The 22,937-nt window shown below is 41.7% G+C and overlaps 1 protein-coding gene across 2 annotated transcripts; it reads right to left on the minus strand.

Moving 5' to 3' along the window:
- Window positions 1–327: 327 nt before the first annotated feature.
- On the minus strand, window positions 328–21,979 carry LOC100344740 (putative neuroblastoma breakpoint family member 5). 2 transcript variants are annotated; one of them, XM_008264073.3, is made up of 7 exons: window positions 21,820–21,979; window positions 21,512–21,718; window positions 20,086–20,185; window positions 14,169–14,383; window positions 12,574–12,622; window positions 4,301–4,349; window positions 328–482 (listed from the first exon to the last, which is right to left on the minus strand). In XM_008264073.3, exons 2-6 carry the CDS (start codon window positions 21,681–21,683, stop codon window positions 4,337–4,339), a joined length of 549 nt encoding a protein of 182 aa, XP_008262295.2. In that variant the 5' UTR covers window positions 21,684–21,718; window positions 21,820–21,979; the 3' UTR covers window positions 328–482; window positions 4,301–4,336. The 2 variants fall into 2 exon arrangements, with proteins under 2 accessions (XP_008262295.2, XP_069932955.1); XM_070076854.1 differs by having other exon boundaries at window positions 21,845–21,978.
- Window positions 21,980–22,937: the final 958 nt, after the last annotated feature.

The raw sequence follows: 22,937 nt of genomic DNA on the forward strand, positions 1-22,937 counted from the left end.
AGGATCTTTAATCTGCTGGTTCACTCCCCTGATGCTGGCCAGACTGAAGCCAGGAGCCAGGAGCTTTATCTTGGTCTACCACATGGGTGCAGGGGCTCAAGTACTTACACCATTCTCTGTCTCTTTCCCAGGTCATTAGCAGAGAGCTAGATTGTAAGTGGAGTAGTTGGGACACGAATGGGATGTCATTGTCACAGGTGGCTGCTTTACCTGCTACACCAGAATGCTGGCCCTAAGAAAGTTTTTATTTCATATTAATCTATAGAGAAAATAAAGCAGTGTAATAATGTTCTTTGGCTGTAAGCAACAGAAATCAATTTGACTAACTTAAGAGAGAAAGTAATTTATTGGAGGGATACTGGATTGCCTGTAGCATGATGGAAAGCTAGAGTATTAGGCCTGGGAACCCTGGTGGGCTCAGTGTGGCTGCTGGAATAGATGTCTTCAAGTATTTCCAATCCTTTTAGTCAATGCACAAAATCCTGAAAGAAAAAACAATTCATTATTGAGGTTTGTGTCATTATTATACCTCTTAGCTTGGGGGAGACGGGAGGAAAGGGAGAGGGGGAGGCAAAGAGGAGAGGGGACAGGGGAAAGAGAGTGAGAGAAAAAGAATAGTGTGATGGAGTAGGATGGCAAGGGACCCTCGAGTCTCATCAAGACTACACATGAGGGGCTGGTGCTGTGGTGTAGTGGGTAAAGCTGCTGCCTGCAGTACCGGCATCCCATATGGGTGCCAGTTCAATCCAGCTCTGCTGCTATGATCCAGCTCTCTGCTATGGCCTGGGAAAGCAGTAGAAGATGTTCCAAGTGCTTGGGCCCCTGCACCCAAGTGGGAGACCCTGGAGGACCGTTTTGGCCATCTGGGGCGTGAACCAACGGATGAAAGACCTTTCTCTTTCTCTCTGCCTCTCTGTAATTCTGCCTTTCAAATAAAATAAGTAAATTAAAAAAAAATTCTACGCATGATGGGGAGGACCCTCTCTCTGTGTGGAGCAGTTAAAATTTCCAGTTGCACAGCAGAGCCTATATGCTCTTCAGCACAGTTTTTCAGATGGTCAGAATGCTCACCATGTGCTGGCCTCACGCAGTTGTGACCATTTTCCTAGCAGAAGGCGCTTAGTAAAAAGTGCCCACATATCTACTGCTCACTAACGATCTGTTCAGCTATTCAACCTGCATGTAGTTGACCTTGACCATGTGTTAGGTGCTGCTGTAGTAGGTGATTGTGGCCAATGGGATCCACATGCTGCCATGATGAACGTTACACACTGGCAGCTCAGATAGGGGATTTTAAAGAGTAAATATGAGGGTTCTTTAAAAAATTTATGGAAAATGGAATTAAAAGATATTTATTGCAAAAATTTCAAAAAGCATGCATAATATAAAATTTCTGTGAATGTTAAAAAATATTTAATATGTATGCATTTCAAAGTGTTTTTTTAATAAAAATAAACTTATGTTTTAATTGCATTTTCCACAGAATTTTTTTATTAGACAGGCAGAGTTAGACACCCCCACAAATGGCTGCTATGGCCAGTGCGCTGTGCTGATCCGAAGCCAGGACCCAGGTGCTTCCTCCTGGTTTCCCATGCGGGTGCAGGGCCCAAGCACTTGGGCCATCCTCCACTGCCTTCCCGGGCCACAGCAGAGAGCTGGACTGGAAGAGGAGCAACCGGGACTAGAACCTAGCGCCCATATGGGATGCCAGCGCTGCAGGCGGAGAATTAACCAAGTGAGCCACAGCGCCGGCCCCAGGAATTTCTTAAGTACTCTTGCAGACCCATGTGACACTGTTAGGTAGGAAATCAGGTAAGGAGAAATGGGCCTGATCTAGAAATTGTGATCAGAAATGATTTCTCTATGGAGGGTACATTTCAGTGGAGAATTAAATGACATAATAGGTCATGGCAAACCAAATCTAAGGAGTCTTCCATGTGGAGGAAACAGTGAGTGTAACGGTGGGGAGGAGGAGAAAGCTTGGCATTGGTTAAGTCACTGAAGCAAGGAAGAGAGGCTTGGAGAGGGGAAGGAGACACAGTCAGAGCATTAAATTGGTCACCAGGACTTAGAAGAAGTCTGAGGGGCTGGCATTGTGGTGTAGTGGGTAAAGGCACTGCCTACAATGCTGGCATCCCCTGTGGGCACCGGTTCAAGACCCAGCTACTTCACTTCCAATCCAGGTTCCTGCTAATGCACCTGGGAAAGCAGTGGATGCGCTTGAGCCCCTGCACCCATGTGGGAGACCTGGAGGAAGCTCCAGTCTCCTGGCATCGGCCTGGCATAGCCCCAGCCACTGAGGACATTTGGGAAGTGAATTAGGGATGGGAGATCTATCTTTCTCTCTGCTCTTCCCTCTCTTTCTGTAACTCTGCCTTTCAAATAAATAAAAAGTAAGTACAAAATAAAAAGAGAGAGAGAGATATCTTTCATCTGCTGGTTCACTTCCCAGATGGCTGCAGGGCTGGGCCAGGTCTAAGTCGGGAACCAGGAAATCCATCCTGTATCTCGCATGAGTGACCAGATCTCAAGCACTTGGCCCATCATTCTCTGCCTCCCAAGGTGTATTAGCAGGAAGCTGGATCAGAAGCAGAGTAGCTGGGACTTGGACTGGCACTTTATTATGGGATGCCAGCATCAAAAGTGGCAGCTTTACCTCCTGCACAGCAGTCCCAGCCCTGGGAAGCATATGTGTTTTGGCAGTTGAAGGATATAGATCTCCAGGGCCATGGATGGTAGCAGTCTTCTCCATAAGTCTGAGTGAGACGAAGGATGGGAGCATGGACTGAGATCACGGCTGCGCAGGCCTCAAGATATCAGCTTCAAGGAGAGCGCTGGGCCTAGCTGTTAAGCCGCTGGTGTTGGAATACCTGCTCTCATATCAGAGTGTGTAGGTTTGAGTTCCAGCTCTGCTCTCAATCCCAGGTTCCTGCTGGTGATACCCTGCGAGGCAGTAGGTCTCAAGTCTTTGGGTCCCTGCCACTCATGCAGGAGGCCTGTACTGAGTTCCTGGCTCCTGGCTCTGGCCTAGCCCAGCCCTAGTCATTGTGGGAATTTGGAATAGTGAACGAGAAGACAGGAATTTGCCCTCTCTATCTCTCATATAAATAAAAAAATAAATTTTAAAAACAGAAATAAGTATTTCCATTCACCCATTATGAAGCCTACAGATGCTGTTGGTGTATGGGGTGTGTGGGGACAGTTGAGTGAAAGAAAGGAAACAAGGATATCTTCTGAATGCTTTGTTTGAGAAACTCAGCAAGTGAAATGGGAATGATGGGGGGAGAAGCAGGTTTTTGGTGTGGGAAAAAGAGGTCTGTTTTGGCTACATTGAATTTGATGTGACTGTTGGACAACAAGGGGAACTGTTGAGTAGGCTCTTGGGTATACAAATCTGGGTTTCTGAGAAGAAATAAATCCTTGAGCCATCACTGTATGTCTGGTAATTAAAACAGTAGGTAAGTCAGTTAAAATGTGTAGGTACAGAGAGAAGAGGGCTGTGAAACCCTCCCCCCACTGAGTATGAGAAGAAAGAAACAGCAAAGAAAGGGGAGATGGGCTTTCTACACTTGAGGTGGGAGAAATATGAAATAGAAACCTGGTTGAAAAGGCAAATGAATTTCCTAGATTATGAACTGAAGTTTCTCCACGATGCTAAAAATCCCATTGAGACCTGTGGCCATAATTTTCAATTATTTTCTACATTTGAGAGAGAGAGAGAGAGAGAGAGAGAGAGAGAGGGAGATGCAAGGTGCTCTGTGAATAGGACATAGTAGAGACTCAAGAATGAGAAATGACACTCTTGGTAAGGGATACTAAAGCTGGTGTCCACAAATGTGTCTGAAGCGTGTTGAATTTTATAGGCAAGAGCAAGTTCGTGTTTTGGGATATTGTAGAGCTCCAGAGCTTTAGGCCGCAGGCCTCTTTTCTCAGTGATGTGACATGTTCTCAATTTTCTGTGTCTTTTCATGTAGCTAAAATGCTGCACATTGCTGCTGAGAAGGAGGAAGATTTATGTGCATTGTCCTGCTTTTCCCTGCTCATGAGAGAAGCAGTGATTGCAGGAAATCTCTGGAAAGGCTGATTGACCCGAGTCAGCCTACTGCAGGTTACTAAATGGAAGGAGGACAAGTGGAAAACTATACTGGCACCAAAATGTGAACAGCAGCAGTGCTGACAGAGCTACTGCATGGCTGGCTGAAGCGATAGACGATGTACATTGGGCATTAGCACTTGATCCTGGATCTGCAGTCTGAGGATGTCCACACTGAACTCATTGTCCACGATTATTAACAGTTACCTGCTTAATGGTAGGGCTTGGACTTCCTCCACTTGATCAATGTTGTTTTCTGCAAATAAATTCAAACAGGGGTGGTCACACAGTAAGCAGATCCCCCTTCACACATGTCTGAACATTGTCTAATCCTAACACAGGCACATCAACTGTCTTTCTCTGAGTCAGTCCAGAATCCTGTCAGTCCATAATCCTGGGACAGGAATATTCCAAGAGGTCTGAGGTCATGTCTTAGAGGTCTTTCAATTGAGCTATCACTAAGTCATCATTCCAATATTGGCTGGGAGACTGCCCATACATGGGGTTAACCTGACTGCTGGCAGGTGGGGCAGGAGCCCCAGGCATACCCCCCACCCCCCGCCAATCAGATAAGCTGCTCCCAGGTGTGGCCCAGGCCCGCCTGGGAAGCTACTAGGTTATGTGGCCTTCAAGTTGATTGGAGAAGCATAGCGGTGCCAATATCAGCTTCATCCTATAGAATTAGTGTTGCCCTGAATTAGCTACACCCCTTCAGCCTGCCCCCCCTTTTTTTTGACAGGCAGAGTGGACAGTGAGAGAGAGAGAGACAGAGAGGAAGGTCTTCCTTTTCCGTTGGTTCACCCCCACAATGGCCGCTGCGGCCAGAATGCTGTGGTCGGCACACCGCACTGATCCGAAGCCAGGAGCCAGGTGCTTCTCCTAGTCTCCCATGAGGGTGCAGGGCCCAAGCACTTGGGCCATCCTCCACTGCACTCCCTGGCCACAGCAGAAAGCTGGCCTGGAAGAGGAGCAAAAGGGACAGAATCCGGTGCCCCAACCGGGACTAGAACCCGGTGTGCCGGCGCCTCAGGCGGAGGATTAGCCTAGTGAGCCGCGGTGCCAGCTCTGCCTGCCCTTTAAAAAGTGTGCGTGATCAAGCTGGAAATTAGCAACTCAGGAAACCCCAGAAAGTATGCAAACACATGGAGACTGAACAACATGCTCCTGAATGAACAATGGGTCATTCAAGAAATCAAAAGAGAAATCAAAAACTTTCTGGAAGTAAATGAAGACAACAACACAACATATCAAAACTTATGGGATACAGCAAAAGCAGTATTGAGAGGCAAATTTATAGCAATAGGTGCCTATACCAAGAAATTGGAAAGGTACCAAATAAATGAGCTTTCAGCGCATCTCAAGGACCTAGAAAAACTGCAGCAAACCAAACCCAAATCTAGTAGGAGAAGAGAAATAATTAAAACCAGAGAAGAAATTAACAGGATTGAATCCAAAAAAACATTACAAAAAATCAGCCAAGCGAGAAGCTGGTTTTTTGAAAAAATAAACAAAATTGACACCCCATTGGCCCAACTAACTAAAAAAAGAAGAGAAAAGACCCAAATCAATAAAATCAGAGATGAAAAAGGAAACGTAACAACAGACACCACAGAAATAAAAGAATCATCAGAAATTACTACAAGGACCTGTATGCCAGCAAACAGGAAAACCTATCAGAAATGGATAGATTCCTGGACACATGCAATCTACCAAAATTGAACCATGAAGACACCGAAAACCTAAATAGACCCATAACTGAAACAGAAATTGAAACAGTAATAAAGGCCCTCCCAACAAAGAAAAGCCCAGGACCAGATGGATTCACTGCTGAATTCTACCAGACATTTAAAGAAGAACTAATCCCATTTCTTCTCAAACTATTCAGAACAATCGAAAAAGAGGGAATCCTCCCAAATTCTTTCTATGAAGCCAGCATCACCTTAATCCCTAAGCCAGAGAAAGATGCAGCACTGAAAGAAAATTACAGACCAATATCCCTGATGAACATAGACGCAAAAATCCTCAATAAAATTCTGGCCAATAGAATACAACAACACATCAGGAAAATCATCCACCCAGACCAAGTGGGATTCATCCCTGGTATGCAGGGATGGTTCAACATTTGCAAATCAATCAATGTGATTCACCACATTAACAGACTGCAGAAGAAAAACCATATGATTATCTCAATTGATGCAGAGAAAGCATTTGATAAAATTCAACACCCTTTCATGATGAAAACTCTAAGCAAATTGGGTATAGAAGGAACATTTCTCAATATAATCAAAGCAATTTATAAAAAACCCACAGCCAGCATCCTATTGAATGGGGAAAAGTTGGAAGCATTTCCACTGAAATCTGGCACCAGGCAGGGATGCCCACTCTCACCACTGCTATTTAACATAGTTCTGGAAGTTTTAGCCAGAGCCATCAGACAAGAAAAAGAAATCAAAGGAATACAAATCAAGAAGGAAGAAGTCAAACTATCCCTCTTTGCAGACGATATGATTCTGTACTTAGAGGATCCAAAGAACTCTACTAAGAGACTATTGGAACTCATAGAGGAGTTTGGCAAAGTGGCAGGATATAAAATCAATGCACAAAAATCAACAGCCTTTGTATACACAAGCAATGCCATGACTGAGAAAGAGCTGCTAAGATCAATCCCATTCACAATAGCTACAAAAACAATCAAATACCTTGGAATAAACTTAACCAAGGACGTTAAAGATCTCTACGATGAAAATTACAAAACCTTAAAGAAAGAAATAGAAGAGGATACCAAAAAATGGAAAAATCTTCCATGCTCATGGATTGGAAGAATCAACATCATCAAAATGTCCATTCTCCCAAAAGCAATTTATAGATTCAATGCAATCCCAATCAAGATACCGAAGACATTCTTCGCAGATCTAGAAAAAATGATGCTGAAATTCATATGGAGGCACAAGAGACCTCGAATAGCTAAAGCAATCTTGTACAACAAAAACAAAGCCGGAGGCATCACAATACCAGACTTCAGGACATACTACAGGGCAGTTGTAATCAAAACAGCATGGTACTGGTACAGAAACAGATGGATAGACCAATGGAACAGAATTGAAACACCAGAAATCAACCCAAACATCTACAGCCAACTTATATTTGATCAAGGATCTAAAACTAATTCCTGGAGCAAGGACAGTCTATTCAATAAATGGTGCTGGGAAAACTGGATTTCCACATGCAGAAGCATGAAGCAAGACCCCTACCTTACACCTTACACAAAAATCCACTCAACGTGGATTAAAGACCTAAATCTACGTCCTGACACCATTAAGTTATTAGAGAACATTGGAGAAACCCTTCAAGATATTGGCACAGGCAAAGAATTTCTGGAAAAGACCCGGGAGGCACAGACAGTCAAAGCCAAAATCAACTATTGGGATTGCATCAAATTGAGAAGTTTCTGTACTGCAAAAGAAACAGTCAGGAGAGTGAAGAGACAACCGACAGAATGGGAAAAATATTTGCAAACTATGCAACAGATAAAGGGTTAATAACCAGAATCTACAAAGAGATCAAGAAACTCCACAAAAACAAAACCAACAACCCACTTAAGAGATGGGCCAAGGACTTCAATAGACATTTTTCAAAAGAGGAAATCCAAATGGCCAACAGGCACATGAAAAAATGTTCAAGGTCACTAGCAATCAGGGAAATGCAAATCAAAACCACAATGAGGTTTCACCTCACCCCGGTTAGAATGGCTCACATACAGAAATCTACCAACAACAGATGCTGGCGAGGATGTGGGGAAAAAGGGACACTAACCCACTGTTGGTGGGAATGCAAACTGGTCAAGCCACTATGGAAATCAGTCTGGAGATTCCTCAGAAACCTGAATATAACCCTACCATTTGACCCAGCCATCCCACTCCTTGGAATTTACCCAAAGGAGTTTAAATTGATAAACAAAAAAGCGGTCTGCACCCTAATGTTTATTGCAGCACAATTCACAATAGCCAAGACCTGGAACCAACCTAAATGCCCATCAATGGTAGACTGGATAAAGAAATTATGGGATATGTATTCTTTAGAGTACTATACCGCAGTAAGAAACAACGAAATCCAGTCATTTGCAACAAAATGGAGGAATCTGGAACACATCATGCTGAGTGAAGTAAGCCAGTCCCAAAGGGACAAATACCATATGTTCTCCCTGATCGGTGACAACTGACTCAACACCAAAAAGGAAACCTCCTGAAGTGAAATGGACACTATGAGAAATGGTGACTTGATCAGCATAGCCCTGACTGCTAATGGACAACTTAATACATTATCCCTCATAGTATTTTTTTTGTCTGTTCTACTTAATATGACTGGTTTAATTCTGTAATTATCACACAGTTATTCTTAAGTGTTGAAAATTAACTGAAATGTGATCCCTGTTAAACATAAGAGTGGGAATAAGAGAGGGAAGAGATGTATAATTTGGGGCATGCTCGGGCTGACTTGCCCCAATTGGTAGAGTTGGAAACATACCAGGGGATTCCAATTCAATCCCATCAAGGTGGCATGTGCCAATGCCATCTCACTACTCCAAGTGATCAATTTCAGTTCACAATTGATCATAATGAAAGGACTAAGAGTCAAAGGGAGCACATAAACAAGTCTAGTACCTGCTAACACTAACTGATAGAATAAACAAAGGAGAGAGTGATCCAACATGGGAAGTGAGATACTCAGCAGACTCATAGAATGGCGGATGTCCTAAATAGCACTCTGGCCTCAGAATCAGCCCTAAAGGCATTCCGATCTGGCTGAAAAGCCCATGAGAGTATTTCAGGCATGGAAAGCCAAGACACTCTGGCAAAAAGATCTCTGTGAGTGAGATCCCAGTGGAAAGAACAGGTCTTCAAAGAGGGAGGTGCCTTTCTCTGAAGGGAGGAGAGAACCTCCACTTTGACTATGACCGTGTCTAAACAAGATAAGAGTCGGAGAACTCAAGGGGCTTCCATAGCCTTGGAAACTCATAACTGGTGCATAGGGAGATTACTGATGCCATAAACAGGAGTGTCAATTGGTAAAGTCAACAACAGGAGTCACTGTGCACTTACTCCTCATGTAGGATCTCTGTCCTTAACGTGCTGTACACTGAGGCTTAATGCTATAACGAGTACTCAAACAGTATATTTCACTTTGTGTTTCTATGCGGGTGCAAACGACTGAAATCTTTACTTAATGTACACTAAACTGATCTTCTGTAAAAAAAAAAAAAAAAAAAAAAGAAAGAAAGAAATTATCAATTCCCAACTTGACTCTCACTGGGATTAAACATGACAATAGGTCTGATCTGATTTCATCATCATTTAAAAAAAATCATCTATTATTTTTCACTTTATGTTTCTGTGTGGGAGCAAACTGTTGAAATACTTACTTAAGGTATACTAAGCTGATCTTCTGTATATTAAGATAATCGAAAATGAATCTTGATGTGAATGGAAGGGGAGAGGGAGTGGGAAAGGGGAGGGTTGTGGGTGGGAGGGACGGTATGGGGGGGGGAAGCCATTGTAACACATGAGTCGTACTTTGGATATTTATATTCATTAAATAAAAGATTAAAAAAAAAGTGTGCGTGATCATTAATAAAATGGACATGTTCACCCAAACTTGTCTCCGGTGCTTCTTGTCAAGGAACACCGTCTCCCCACAATCCCACAGTGTGCAGGCCTTGCAGGATGAGCCCGCACATTATGCTTTGTCCTGGGTCTATACAAAGGCTGAGTAAAATGGTTTCCCAGAGACTCCTGGGTACCAGTCTGACTGCTTTCTAGGGGGCAGAGTGTAGTGTTGAATCTTCTCTCATCAAATACCCAGTCTGTTTCTGAATTACAGGATTTTATACACTGGGGTTAGATGGTGGAGTCCACAAATCCTGGTATCAAAATAAATCTTTGCAGCTGCACAGAAACATTGACTACTTATGGAATCTCTGGGTGACAACCCTCAGGCTTGTTGCCTGTCTGCCTGGTGAAATTAAGCCAACATTTAAGAGACAGACAATGGGACCAGGCTCAGTGAAAGGGGAAACATCTTTGACAGAAATGGAGACTAGCTTGCCACTAGCTCTGGCCGGCATAAACTATCAGAGGACGCAGTTGGTGAATGAAAATTATGAGCAACATAGCAGGTGGCCACAGACATAATTCAAACAAGGATGCATTGCAGACAGCTCCTGGGCATGTACTACACATGCTGGTGTGAATTTATCACACCTGCTCTGAATCAAATGACCTGACAATGCAACCAAAGTGCCAAGGGCATATCCAACAAAAGGAAGACAACAAAGCTGACTGTTCCATCCCAAGTCTGTACTACAAACTAGATTTTGGGGTCATATGCAATCAACATTTATGGGTCCATCCCATTTCAGTGACATCTCTTAGTTCCCAAGGAAGTGAATGGTGCAAGGATATTGCTGGCTATCAGTGGCAGCCTTACCACTTGTCACAATGGGGTATTCACTGCCTACATCAACTGCCAAGAGCTACTTCTATTTATTCGATGAGTGTAAGGCTCCTGTGTTCAGCTGATAGAAATTAGATGCTGGGGTAGGCACTGTGGCATAGTGGGCTAAGCCTCTGCCTACAGAGCTGGCGTCCCATATGGTCGGCGGTTGTAGTCCTGGCTGCTCCTCTTCCTATCCAACTCTCTGTTATGGCCTGGAAAAGCAGTAAAAGATGGCCCAAGTACTTGGGCACCAGCACTTGCATGGGAGACCTGGAAGAGCTCCTTGCTCCTGGCTTTGGATCAGCCCAACTCCGGCAGTTTAGACCATCTGGGGAGTGAACCAGTGGATGGAACACCTCTCTCTCTCTTTCTCTCCCTCTGTCTTTAATTTTAACTCTGAAAGGAAGAGATACAGAGAGTCAGAAGCAGAGAGAGAGAGAGGTCTTCCATTCGCTGGTTTACTCCCCAGATGGCTACAATGGCTGGAGGTGGGCTGATCTGACGTCAGGAGCCAGGAGCTTCCTCCAGGTCTCCTACAGAAGTGTAGCGGCCCAAGGACTTGGGCTGTCTTCTACTGCTTTCCCAGGCCATAGCAGAGAGCTGGATCAGAAGTAGAGCAGCCAGGGCTGGCATTGCAGGTAGTGGCTTTACTCACTATGCCACAACACTAGTTCCAATAAATAAAAGCTTAACAAAAGAAATCAGACTGCCCAGGAAGGATTGGAGGCACAAAGTATCTAGCCAGGGAGTCCCATAGGACTTTGGGATCTTCCACTGGAGGAAGCTTTGGGCTGAGCCCAGTGAAGTAGCAAGGAGCATGGGTCAGATGCTACAGCACCATAGTTTGATTTGATGGTATACATAGAGGTGGTCTCTTAGAGCAAATGTGAAAACTCATTTTATGAAGTAAATGTCATATTCTTTTGTATGCAACAGAGTGTGACTGGCATGGTGTAGTGAGAGGAAAATTGCAGACTGAAGAGTGTAGAGAGGAGAGGGGATGTATACAGAGAGAGGATTAGGTGCTCAGTGAATTGGCCAATTTTTCTGCCATTTAAGCATCAATACTGGGTATGTAATCTAGTGCAATCATAGTTTAAAGTAGATTCTATCATAATGGGTTTATCCCTTTTTCTTAAATGACATTGAATTTTTCATGTAGTAAGCAATGAAATACACATTTGAGACATTATGTTATCCTAGATATATTGTACTATTAAGTTCTCTTTCTCTCAGGATTGTGACATGATATAATGTTGTTTTTTTTGTCTTCCTAATTTTCTTGCTGTGGGTTCCTTGACAACATGCTAATGCCAAACAGGCATAAAACTCCTCACTTTGGGCTTATAATAATAACAGAGAAGTTCAGGTATTTTTAGTTAATCTGTAAGGTTGATTATATTCCAAGTTGACTGATTTTATGGACTAAACTTGAGATGTTAATACAAAATGGCAAAATACACAAATACCACGAAGAAAATACAGAACAGTTTTTTTCAAGAGGATATTTTGTGTTTGGCTAAGTGGATGAAATAGGTAGGTTCAGGGGCTGGCGCTGTGGCATAGTGGGTAAAGCCCCTGCCTGCAGTGCCAGCATCCCATATGGACACTGGTTCTAATCCTGGGTACACCACTTCTGATCCAGCTCTCTGCCATGGCCTGGGAAAACAGTAGAAGATGGCCCAAGACCTAGGGCCCCTGCACACATGTGGGAGACCCAAAAGAAGCTCCTGGCTCCTGGCTTCGGATTGGCACAACTCCAGCTGTTGCAGCCATCTGGGGAGTGAACCAGCAGATGGAAGATCTCTCTCTCTCTCTCTCTCTCTCTCTGCCTCTCCTTCTCTCTCTACCTCTGACTTTCAAGTAAATAAATAAATCTTAAAAAAAAAAAAAAGAAATAGGTAGGTCCAGCACTTTTTGGTGGTGCCTGGATATGAGTTCTACAGATGTCACCACTGAGTTAACAGCCTATGCTTTCTCCAAATTACCTGGGGGCAAATCGATCTCCTTTCATCTCTTCGGGATCATTTTTGTTTTCTGCAAATAAATTGAGAAGACCAGTGACATACACTGTATCCCACTTTATACATGCCAAACACTGTACCTCAGTTTTGCACAGGAGTGTCAATATACTTTGTGTAATAACAGGATACTGTGAGAGACATTCTCCAAGGCTCTGGCTGAGACTTGTGACAAGTTGCTGGGTTTGCTTGCCTGTGCCTTGTGGCAAATTACCCTGATAGGACAGATTATCACCACCATGTCCTCTGTCCCTGCACAGACCATCATGTAAACATACCTCTTTTTGCAACATCCTTGGGAATTGTTTTAAATATTTTGTAGAAGTATTGTTGCAATACTGACTTGTCTCATCAGGTATTGTTGTTGTTCATGGTAAAAGAATTTATTCATAGAACTTGATGTATTCTATAACCCTTTGCATAAAAATGTGTTATATGTGTTACAAAGAAACACTGTGCATTTGTAACACTGAGGTGTTACAAAGAAACACTGGGCATTCATAGGGTGGGGAATTTCCAGGCCCCAACCTTGCTTCTTGGCAACATATAAGTAAGGTAGATGTAAGAAGTGTTTAAGTCTTGATTTTGAGATGTCTGCTTAGCAAAGACAAAGCAGGTTAATGGAGACAGAGAATGGGACTGAGCACAGCAAAGCCAGGCTCACTACCTTTCCAGACATATAGGAAAGGGTGTCAATAGGTATAGAACTACAGGGACAATATTTAGAAACAACAATTTTATCATTGCAAGTGATAAGAGACAAAAGTCTGACAGGTGGCTCCTGTGCAGGTCCTACAGAAATGGGTATCAGTTTGTCAGGCACAGGTTCTGATTCTTAAGGGGTTTCACATAGGATCTACTTTTTTTTTTTTAAGGAGACAAACAACCCTATCCCACACTTCTTCATACCTCAGGGGACTTCACAGTCCATCCAAGTTAGCTTCTATTGTGTTATAAAGGGAAATTCTCCCCACTGAAAGTGTTGTAGTCTCAGTAACTTTCCTATTGCCAAGTTCTACTTCCGGTACTGATCTGACATGACACAGCAAGGGAATTCATCCTATTTTGAAATACATGAGTAACTGTCCCCACATTTGATTGCTACATCCACAAAAGAGATTCCTGAGTCCATTTTACAGATGATGAGGCAAAATCCAGGAAGGATAAAGCAATTACCTGTCCAGGGTTTGTAATGATAGGACTGAGGACAGAGTTGGGAGTTTCCACTCTTTGTCCAGGGAGCTCTTTTCAGACGAGATTGGATGTGTTCAGAGTGGTATGGCCGTAGACCAGGGCCTTTTTTCAATCTAACAAGCTGCCACACAATCTCTTTTCTGTGTCCTTTGTAACTGAATAGACATTGCCTCATGCTCCAAAGCTCAGGTGCATCAGAGAAGAGAGATTTGGACCTTCAAATCTGTGCATTTCTCAGCTCTGTTCCTACCCAGTAAGTCTTGATTATGTTCTGGCCACAGACATGTAGTAGAAAATGCCTTGTGCAGAGATGTGGAGACTGCAGTAAATTTGACACTTTCCATAATCAGAGCCTGCGGCCACCTTACCTGGATCAAGCATCCTAACAAGGCGCTCTGTCATCCTGATTATCTCAGCTAGTCGTCGTTGGTAATCCTGCCCCTGGCGGTTGTTAGGGTCTTGCTGGGTGAGGAGCTTCTTGAGAAGATGAAGGAGTATCTGAGACATAACTCTCCCTTCTTGTAACTTCTGGTGTAACTGTCTCAGTTCTCGGTCCTGGTCTTGAATTAGGATGTTGTGTTTCCTACGCAGGATAGTAGAGAAAATTCAACAGTGGGAAGGGATGGGCAGTAAGTTCTCTGTGTTCAACAGATTTTGGTGACAATGCTCTCCTAGATCCTTCAACCAGCATCATTACTCATATTTTGGGAGATGCCTTTGGCAAAGAAAGGAAAAATAAGGACTTTCTCTGTATTAGAGAGAGATCTTACAGAGTCCTTTGCATTCACCTCATCTTGTTTTCTGTAAAAAAAAAAGCCAAGAGTCTCCCTTTATCTCCTTCACAAAGATGCTACTTCAGTTCCTCATTTTGACTATGGGCACTCCCATGTAAGCAGACATAGTGCATTGTGCAGTGACTGGGCACAAATGCATACACAGAAATACGCCAGGCACAACTGGGGTTAATTGGAAAGAAGAAAGAATGAGAGATCGACAGGGCCAATCTAAGACAACATCCTGTTAGGAGGTGATTGTGATACAGTAAATGAGAATTGGTTTTAACATGAATGAATTGAAAACCCAGTGTTTGCCACCTCCACCACTTAAAAGACCCAAAGCAGCCACAGCTTGAGGTGAATGCCAAAGGAAGCACACCTGAACACAGTAAAGGAGCAGTGGGGACATAAGACACCAAGACCAGGCACAGCAGCACAGAAGGAGGAAGAAAACCAACCAGCAGCTGGATTCCTAGCTCCATGGCTGAAGGGAGTCCTGTTGCAGGGGGAAAGGGTAAGTAGGAGAGTGCAAGCAGAATCCATGTGCATGGAAAACTTATGTGGGCGAGCCCTACTAGAGAGGAATCCAGTCACCACAGACCAGAAGCTCAATAAGCAGAGCTCCTTGGAGCCATCACAGGCACAGTGTCCTCTCCCCTCAACCCTGAGAGCACAGGCTGTGAAGTGTGGAACCATCTTGAGACAGGTGTCACCATCAGAAGCCATTCAGTCTAAGAGATAAAAGCCCTTGTATATGTCATTTCCAGGTGCCCCATGGACATTCTTGTAGTCTACCAAGGAAGACTGAGCCTCACAGGTCCAGCTGTCCCAACAGAGCAAGAGATGACCCCCATATCTTGCCCACACAGTGCTCTGCATCTCGAGGGAGAGTGGGAGCAGGGCAGCTGTTGGATCCCTAGAAGTAGGACTGCCCCATCAGATTTGAGATTCATCATCTTCCCCACTGCCTCCCTTCTCCTGCCCATGTGAAACATGGCTTGTTGCTGCTGGAACCTGTGCAGAGTGGGATTTGGCCATGGTTTTTATAGCTCCACATGATCTGCCCCTACCTAGGTTCAGAGTTATCTGGGCACTAAGGACAGTTCCTGCAGTAGTGTCTGAGTGTGCACTCAGGAATGTGCTCAGGCTCTGGACAGTGCATATACGAGAAGGTGAACACATTCTGGACAGTGTGCTCACTGGACAGTATCCCTATCCTGCTCTCAACACCAGCACAGCAAAAGTCTTATAGATCAAGCTCTGTACCCCTCAGAGCAATAGGCCCCTCATTGACAGTAGCTGGAGTTTCTGTGCCTTGACTATCTGAGCCATCATTCTGGGCTCTTGCCCCTCCCATAATCAGCTGCCTAGGCTTTCCAGTCTGGAGCAGCCTATCATTTAGTATTCTTTCTTGGGGCTATAGGCCAGGATTTCTGTGCCCTTCCTGGGACAAGAACAGGGATTGGAGCTCCAGTACCTCCCCTGGAAGCCACCAGATTTCTGTGGCCCTTCAAGGTTAGTGTTGTGCTTGTTGCTCCTGACTCTAGTCCCACTTTCAGGAAATGGCTAGGGACCTGTGTGAGAAAGATTCCAGCAACTGCCCTGGGCTCCAGGAGCACCCCAGGTCCCCATTACTGCTACCATCAACTCTAACAAAGAAAAGTACATGGAGACTATATGTGGAGGCTAACCAGGACTAAAATCAAAATAGATTTCAAGACAAAGACTGTTAAAAGACAAAGAAGGACACTATATGATGATCAATTCAGCAAGATGACATGACCATTTATATGTATATGCACCTGATGCTGGGGCACCTGATTTTTATAAAATAAATGTTAGTAGATCAAAGTGAGACATAAGCTCCAATACAATAATACTGGAAGACTTCAACATTCTACTTTCATCAGTGGGAAGATCAACCATACCAACAAAATTTAGCAAAACAATGCAATTTAATTTATATTACAGACTTGATAGATATTTGTATATCATTCCATTCCATGGCTGCAGAATACACATTATTTTCATTAGCATGTGGAACATTCTCTAGCATAGACCATACACTAGGGAACAAAATAAGTCATAACAAAACAAAAAAATTGAAATCATGTCATGTATCTTTTCTGATGACAAGAGAGTAAAACTGGAAATTAACAATAAAAGAAGCTCTAGAAATTGTACAATGTTTGGAGACTGAATAACATGCTCCTGGAAATTAAAAAATTTCTTGAAACTCATGAAAATAGAAGCACAATATCAAAATAAAACACAATATCAAAATAAAACAATATATCAAAACACAATACATCAAAACAAAAGCCATTCTAAGATGAAATTTTATAACAATAAGTTCCTACACCAAAAAACCCAGACACATCAAATAAATAACCACTAATATGTCTCAAGGACCTAGAAAAGCAAGAACATATCAAGCCCAAAATTAGTGGAAGAAAAGAATAAAAATCAGAGAAGAAATAAACAAATAAAAGTTTAAAAATACAAAATGTTAATGAGATGAAGATTAGGTTTTCTGAAAAGATAAGCAAAGTTGAAAAATCATTCTAACTAAGAAAAAGAGAAGACCCAAATCAGTAAGATCAGAGATGAAAAAGAGATACAACTAATACTGCAGAAATTAAAAGAATTATTAGGAACAACTATATACCAACTAGAATAAATGGAGCAATTTCTGGAATCTTATAAGTCACCAAAATTGAATCTTGAAGACATAGAAAACCAGAGATGAATAACCAGTGACAAGACTGAATCAGTATTAAAGAACCTTGCAATAATGAAAAGTATAGGACAAGAATGTTTCAATGCTGAGTTCTAACAAACTTTTAGGTAAGAACTAATATCATTTTTTTCACAAACTATTGCAAACAATTGAAAATAAGGGAATCTCTCTAAACTTATTCTATGAGGTCATAATTATGTTAATTTCAAAACCAGATGAGGATAAAACAGAAAATGAAAACTACATATAAATATCCCTGATAAATATAGATGCAAAAATCCTTAACAAAACATTAGCAAATCAAATCCAACAACATAAAAAAGGTCATTTGCCCTGATCAAGTGGGTTTTCTACAAATGATGCAGGGATGGTTCAACATATGAAAATAAATACATGCAAAAAATACATCACATCAATAGAATGAAGAATGAAAACCATAAGGTCATTTCAATAGGTGCTGAGGAAGAATTTGATAAAATACAGCACTCATTCATTATGAAAACCATACAAATTATGTATGGAAGGAACACACTTCAGCATAATAAAGATGTGTGTGAGAGACTCATGGTCAACATCATATCAAATGAGAAAAGCTGGAAGCCTTTCCATTAAGATCTAGAACCTGACAAAGATGTCTACTTTCACTCTTATATTAAATATAGTTCTGGAAGTTTTATGCAGATACAATAGGAAAGAGAAAAAATAAAAGGCATACAAGTTTAAAAAAGGAGAAAGTCAAATTATGCTTGTTTTCAGATGATGTGATTTTTTTATAAAGGAGTAGCCAAAAGACTCCACCAAGAGACTACTAGGACTGATAAATGAATTCAGTGAGGTTGTAGGATACAAAATCAACACATAAATAATCAGTGGCACCAGCAACTATTTTCCTGAGAAGAATTTATAAGAGCAATCCCATTCATAACAGCTACAAAAATATTAAATGCTTTAGGATAAATTTAACTGAGGATGTGAGAGACATCTAAAATTGAAATTACAAGGCAATAATGAGAGAAATTTAATAAGACACACAAAAATGGAAAGACTTCTGATCTCATAGATTGGGAGAATTGATATTATCAAAATATACATCCCATCCCAAATGATATACAGAATCAATGCAATTCCCATCAATGACATTCTTCGAAGAATCAGAGAAACCAATCTCAAAATAAATATGAAAACACAAAAGATTACAAATAACCAAAAAAATTTGCACAATAAAATTAAATCTGGTGTCATTACATTACCAGATTTCAAAACATATTATAGGGTTACTGTAACCAAAATGTCATGATACTGGGATAAAGATGGACACAGAGACCATTGGAAAAGAATAAAAAACCCAGAAATAAGTCCATGCATCTGAGACCAACTAATCTTTGACAAAAATGTTAAAAACACTGAGAAAGGACAACCTCTTCAATAAATGGTATTGGGAAGGTTGGGTTTCAACCTGCAGAAGTTTGAAACAAGACCCATAACTTACACCCCCAAAGCAACTCAGAATGGATCAAAGATCTAAAGATAGAGTCCTGAGACTATGAAGCTGCTGCAGGAAAACTTGAGAAAAATACTCCAAGACTTGGGCATGGGTATGACAATAAGACCCCCAAAGCAAAGCCAATTAAAGGAAAAATAGGCAAATGGAATTATCTCAAACTAAAACATTTCTACACAGCAAAGGAAGCAATCAACAGAGTGAAGACCCAACTGACAAAATGGGAAAGAATATTTGCAAACTATGAATCCGCTAAAGGATTAACACTCAGAATATATAAGGAGCTCAAGAAATCCAACAACAACAAAACAATCAAGTTAAGAGATGAGCAAAGGATCTGAATAGACATCTTTCAAAAGAAGATATACAAATGGCCAAAAATACTTGAAAAGAATGCTCAGTCACTGGTCACCAGGGAAATGTAAACAAATGCCACAATGAGGTATCATCTCATTCCAGTTAGAGTGGCTAAAATAAAAACATAACAAATGCTGGCAAGGTTGAAGAGAAAAGAGGACACTAATACACTGCTGGTGGAAGTGCAGACTAATACAGCCATTATAGTAAACAGTATGGACATTCCTCAAAAAACTAAAAATGGATGTACCATATTACCAGCTATCCTATTTTTAGGAATATACCTAAAGGAAATTAAGTAAGAATACGAAAGAGTATATAATGCAATATGCATTGGAATATGACTTAACCATAAAAAGAATAAAATCCTGACATTTGAAACAAAAATAGATGGGATTGGAGATCATTATGCTGAGTGAAAAACATCAGACAGAAAGACAAATACCAAATTTTCTCATATGTGGAAGTTAGTGTGTATGCATGTGTATGTAATATTCTTTGGTATGTAGATTTACAAAAATTGTCCTCACTAAATCAAACCCCTAACATAATAATACTAGTGTGCAAAGAGTTGTTAAAAAAGTAAATGTAGTGATTACACAGCATTCTGAGAATACTAAATGTCACTGAATTCTTCACTTTCCTTTGATTTTATTTTACATGAATTTCAACTCAATAAAATGCTGGTCTTAAAAATGGAAAATGAGGCTCTGAGTAATACCTGTGGGTCCTAACTTAGTATTTTCTTTGTTTTCTACTTGTTTCATAAATATTTGTGAGATATGTGTCCATCCTGTAAATTCTTGCCACTCTTCTGGCCCAGGTTAGCTCTCAGTTCTCCCAGCTGAGCTGCCCCACTTTAAAGATTCAGGCATCTTCCCACCTGCCTGCCCTGCACAGGGTCCCCTTACCTGAGGATCTCAGCAGGTGTAGGATTCTTTGCCACCTGCTCTTGCTCAGACTGTGGCCTCCTCAGCACGGACTCAATGAGTTCTTGACTCTCTTCACACTCTGAGGAAAGATAGCAATGCTGAACTCAGTTGACAGCTGGACATGTGTGGTCACTGCCTTCAGGGCATTAAAGTAGCCCAGGGAGAGGTTCTGTGTGGGAATTTTCATGTCTTCATTTTCCGCCTCTGAACTTCATGGCATCTATTAATCCTCATTTTAGAGGTGAGAAGAGTTCAAAGGCACATAGATTGACCTGACAAAGGTGATTTCAATGGAATTTGATTGATAGAATTCCCTTCCCCTGAGCTCTGACTGAATCATGAGCCACTGTAATTTCTAAGCCTTAAGGCTTAGTCAAACCCTAACTGGAGCATGGAGTAGTGATATCTGTGTGGTTGGCAAGGTTCCCAGGAGGATAGGATTAATGGTTCCCTTGTGCTAGAAATTTCAAGGTTTCAAATGTTGGGAACCTTTAATCTTTAAAAAACCACATCTGCATAATTTGTGTAAAATATAATATACAACACTTTACAGGCCTCAAGGAAATATACACAAAGATTAATGAAGTTTCTTTTAAATTAGAAATAATAGAATGAGGAACTAATGGATTATGTTTACTCCTTGGACTTTTATAAGAAATGCTTCTTGTTTTTCATTACAACAATTTACAGAGGTAGGAACTGTGATGGTATCATATGAACAGACGAGGAAGCTAAGACTTGGGGAATATGGACAACTGGGACTGGAGACCAGGGGAGTGGCCCAGAGTCCCCTGAGCTACACTCTGTACTGTACTACCACAGCAAGATCTCAGCGGCTTTCTTTCTGTTCAGGAAGAAGAGCTTCTCCCTCACCAGGATAGTCCTTGTTCTTGACAATATTACAGATGGTACTGTCTCAGTGGACAGCAGACTCCTTCTTAGCTCTACCAAGGAGATCCTGTGTACTCTCACCACATTACCCGCAGTGTAACCAGACAGTGGTTTGCCAATCAGAACTCAATAGAAGCTTGAACTGAGTGGAAGTTCATTAATTCCAGACAGGAGACTCAGTGATGTTACATGCCTGCAGCAGCTGATACGAGAGGGGCTAATAAAAGTGTTTAAGATTGATCCTGAGAAAAACAGGAGCTCCATGCCTGCACCAGGAATTAGTACATGACATTCCAGCTCTCATATTACCTTGCTGCAAACTTGGAAATGTTGCTACACTCTTTGAGTCTCAGTTTTCCATCTGCAGCAAATGGAAGGTAACTATTCACTTTCACCTTCCCAGGAATATGTAAGGAAGAAAGTAGTTTTGATAAAGGGAAGAGAAAACCAAGTATGGAGAGCATGTTGTTTCTCAGAGAGAAGATGCTTTGATGATGGTGATTACAGAACTTACTAAGTTTCTTCAACTGGTTGGCCAGGGAATAGGCCATGGCCTCATATATAAGATACTTCTCTTTGAGGTTTTGGAAGTCCTTTTGGTTCCTTGTCAGCTGGAAGTGCAAATCCTGGCTCATTTCTTGGAGATTTATTTTTGGATTAGATGAAGGGTAACGAGATCCTGCCATGCTGATGTTTGTGGCAGCAGAGGTAGAACCAAGGACTGGGGAGAAGAAACCCAAACACATGATAGATTAAAACAAATGAAGTCAAATAGGTGTAATAAGGACAGGGGAATGACAATAACTGTCATTATTAACTTACTATTGAGAAACACTTTGATCCACACCTAAGTCCACCAACACTTGAAAGTCCTTAATCGCACAAACAAGGATAAAGGTACCAGAGCCCAGAGCTGAAGGCACTACCTATAGCTCAGACCCTGAAGGGAGTGAGGGAGGTAGGGTCCTGTGTACCTGGTAACAGTCTGCAGTTGCTATAACAGAATTGGAAGGTGGAGAATGTCTTGGAATCCTAAGAGCATCTGCCTTCCATTTGCCTAAGTCAAACAGACGCACAAGGCTTCCTGGTCCCTTCTGGAGGTCACCACTGATGGCGCCAACACATTCATCTCTCAGTCTCAATAGTTGTGGACCCTGATGCAGATAGCATAGGCATATTCCTTTCCTCAACATCTAAGCATGTTCCTCATTGTTCATTCTATATGTGGAGAAAAACATCAAGGCAGCAATAGTTTCCCAACAAGTTTTACTTTCTCCTAGGCTTTCAAGAAGTCACCCACGTTTTCTTTAACATTAAAACACAATTTCTTTAATATCTAATATTAAAATACTTCAAGGATTTTCTTCAAGTGAAAAAATATGTTAAGAGACAGAAGAGCATTTGGTATAATTGTTAAGATACTGCTTAGGACAACAGCATCCCATAATCGGAGAGCCTGAGATCGAGCCCTGGTTTCAAGTTGCCTAGGTCAGGTTGATGTCCAAGAACTCCTGGTTTCTTTTGTAGGTCACCACCCACTCAACTGCCAATCTCAATAGCATATTTCTCATTGTTCATTGTTTATGTAATGGAAACATCAAGGTAGAAACAGTTTCCTGGATTTTGTCAAGAAGTCACCCCCAAAGTTGTTAAAATAGATAACAAGGCTTTTCCACCCAAGAGAGATGCTGAATTTTAAGCATCCATGATGTTATTCTCTGGGTCTTCTGCAGTTTTTGTATATCCGTTAAATGTATAGTATAGTATAGTATAGTATAGTATAGTATAACCAGAGTATAACACTAAGTGAATAAGTGACTCATTTAAAAATATTTTCTTTTCTGTCTTAATACACTTCTCGAAGCACTCAGTGTTGCATTGGTGTCTTTTCCCCCCAACAAGCCTACAAGGTGGCATTTCATGAACCTGAAGAGCAGACA

This window comes from Oryctolagus cuniculus, chromosome 7 (assembly GCF_964237555.1).
Source record: "Oryctolagus cuniculus chromosome 7, mOryCun1.1, whole genome shotgun sequence".
Taxonomy (NCBI): Eukaryota; Metazoa; Chordata; class Mammalia; order Lagomorpha; family Leporidae; genus Oryctolagus; species Oryctolagus cuniculus.

What these genes read in the sequence shown, in the direction of transcription:
- LOC100344740 (XM_008264073.3), bottom strand. Translation starts at nt 21,683, where the DNA reads ATGGCAGGATCTCGTTACCCTTCATCTAATCCAAAAATAAATCTCCAA. An exon ending in CAACCAGTTGAAGAAACTTA is followed by an intron (nt 20,186 to 21,511) that starts GTAAGTTCTGTA and finishes ATCTTTCCTCAG; the next exon opens with AGTGTGAAGAGAGTCAAGAA. An exon ending in TGTTAGGATGCTTGATCCAG is followed by an intron (nt 12,623 to 14,168) that starts GTAAGGTGGCCG and finishes ATTTATTTGCAG; the next exon opens with AAAACAAAAATGATCCCGAA.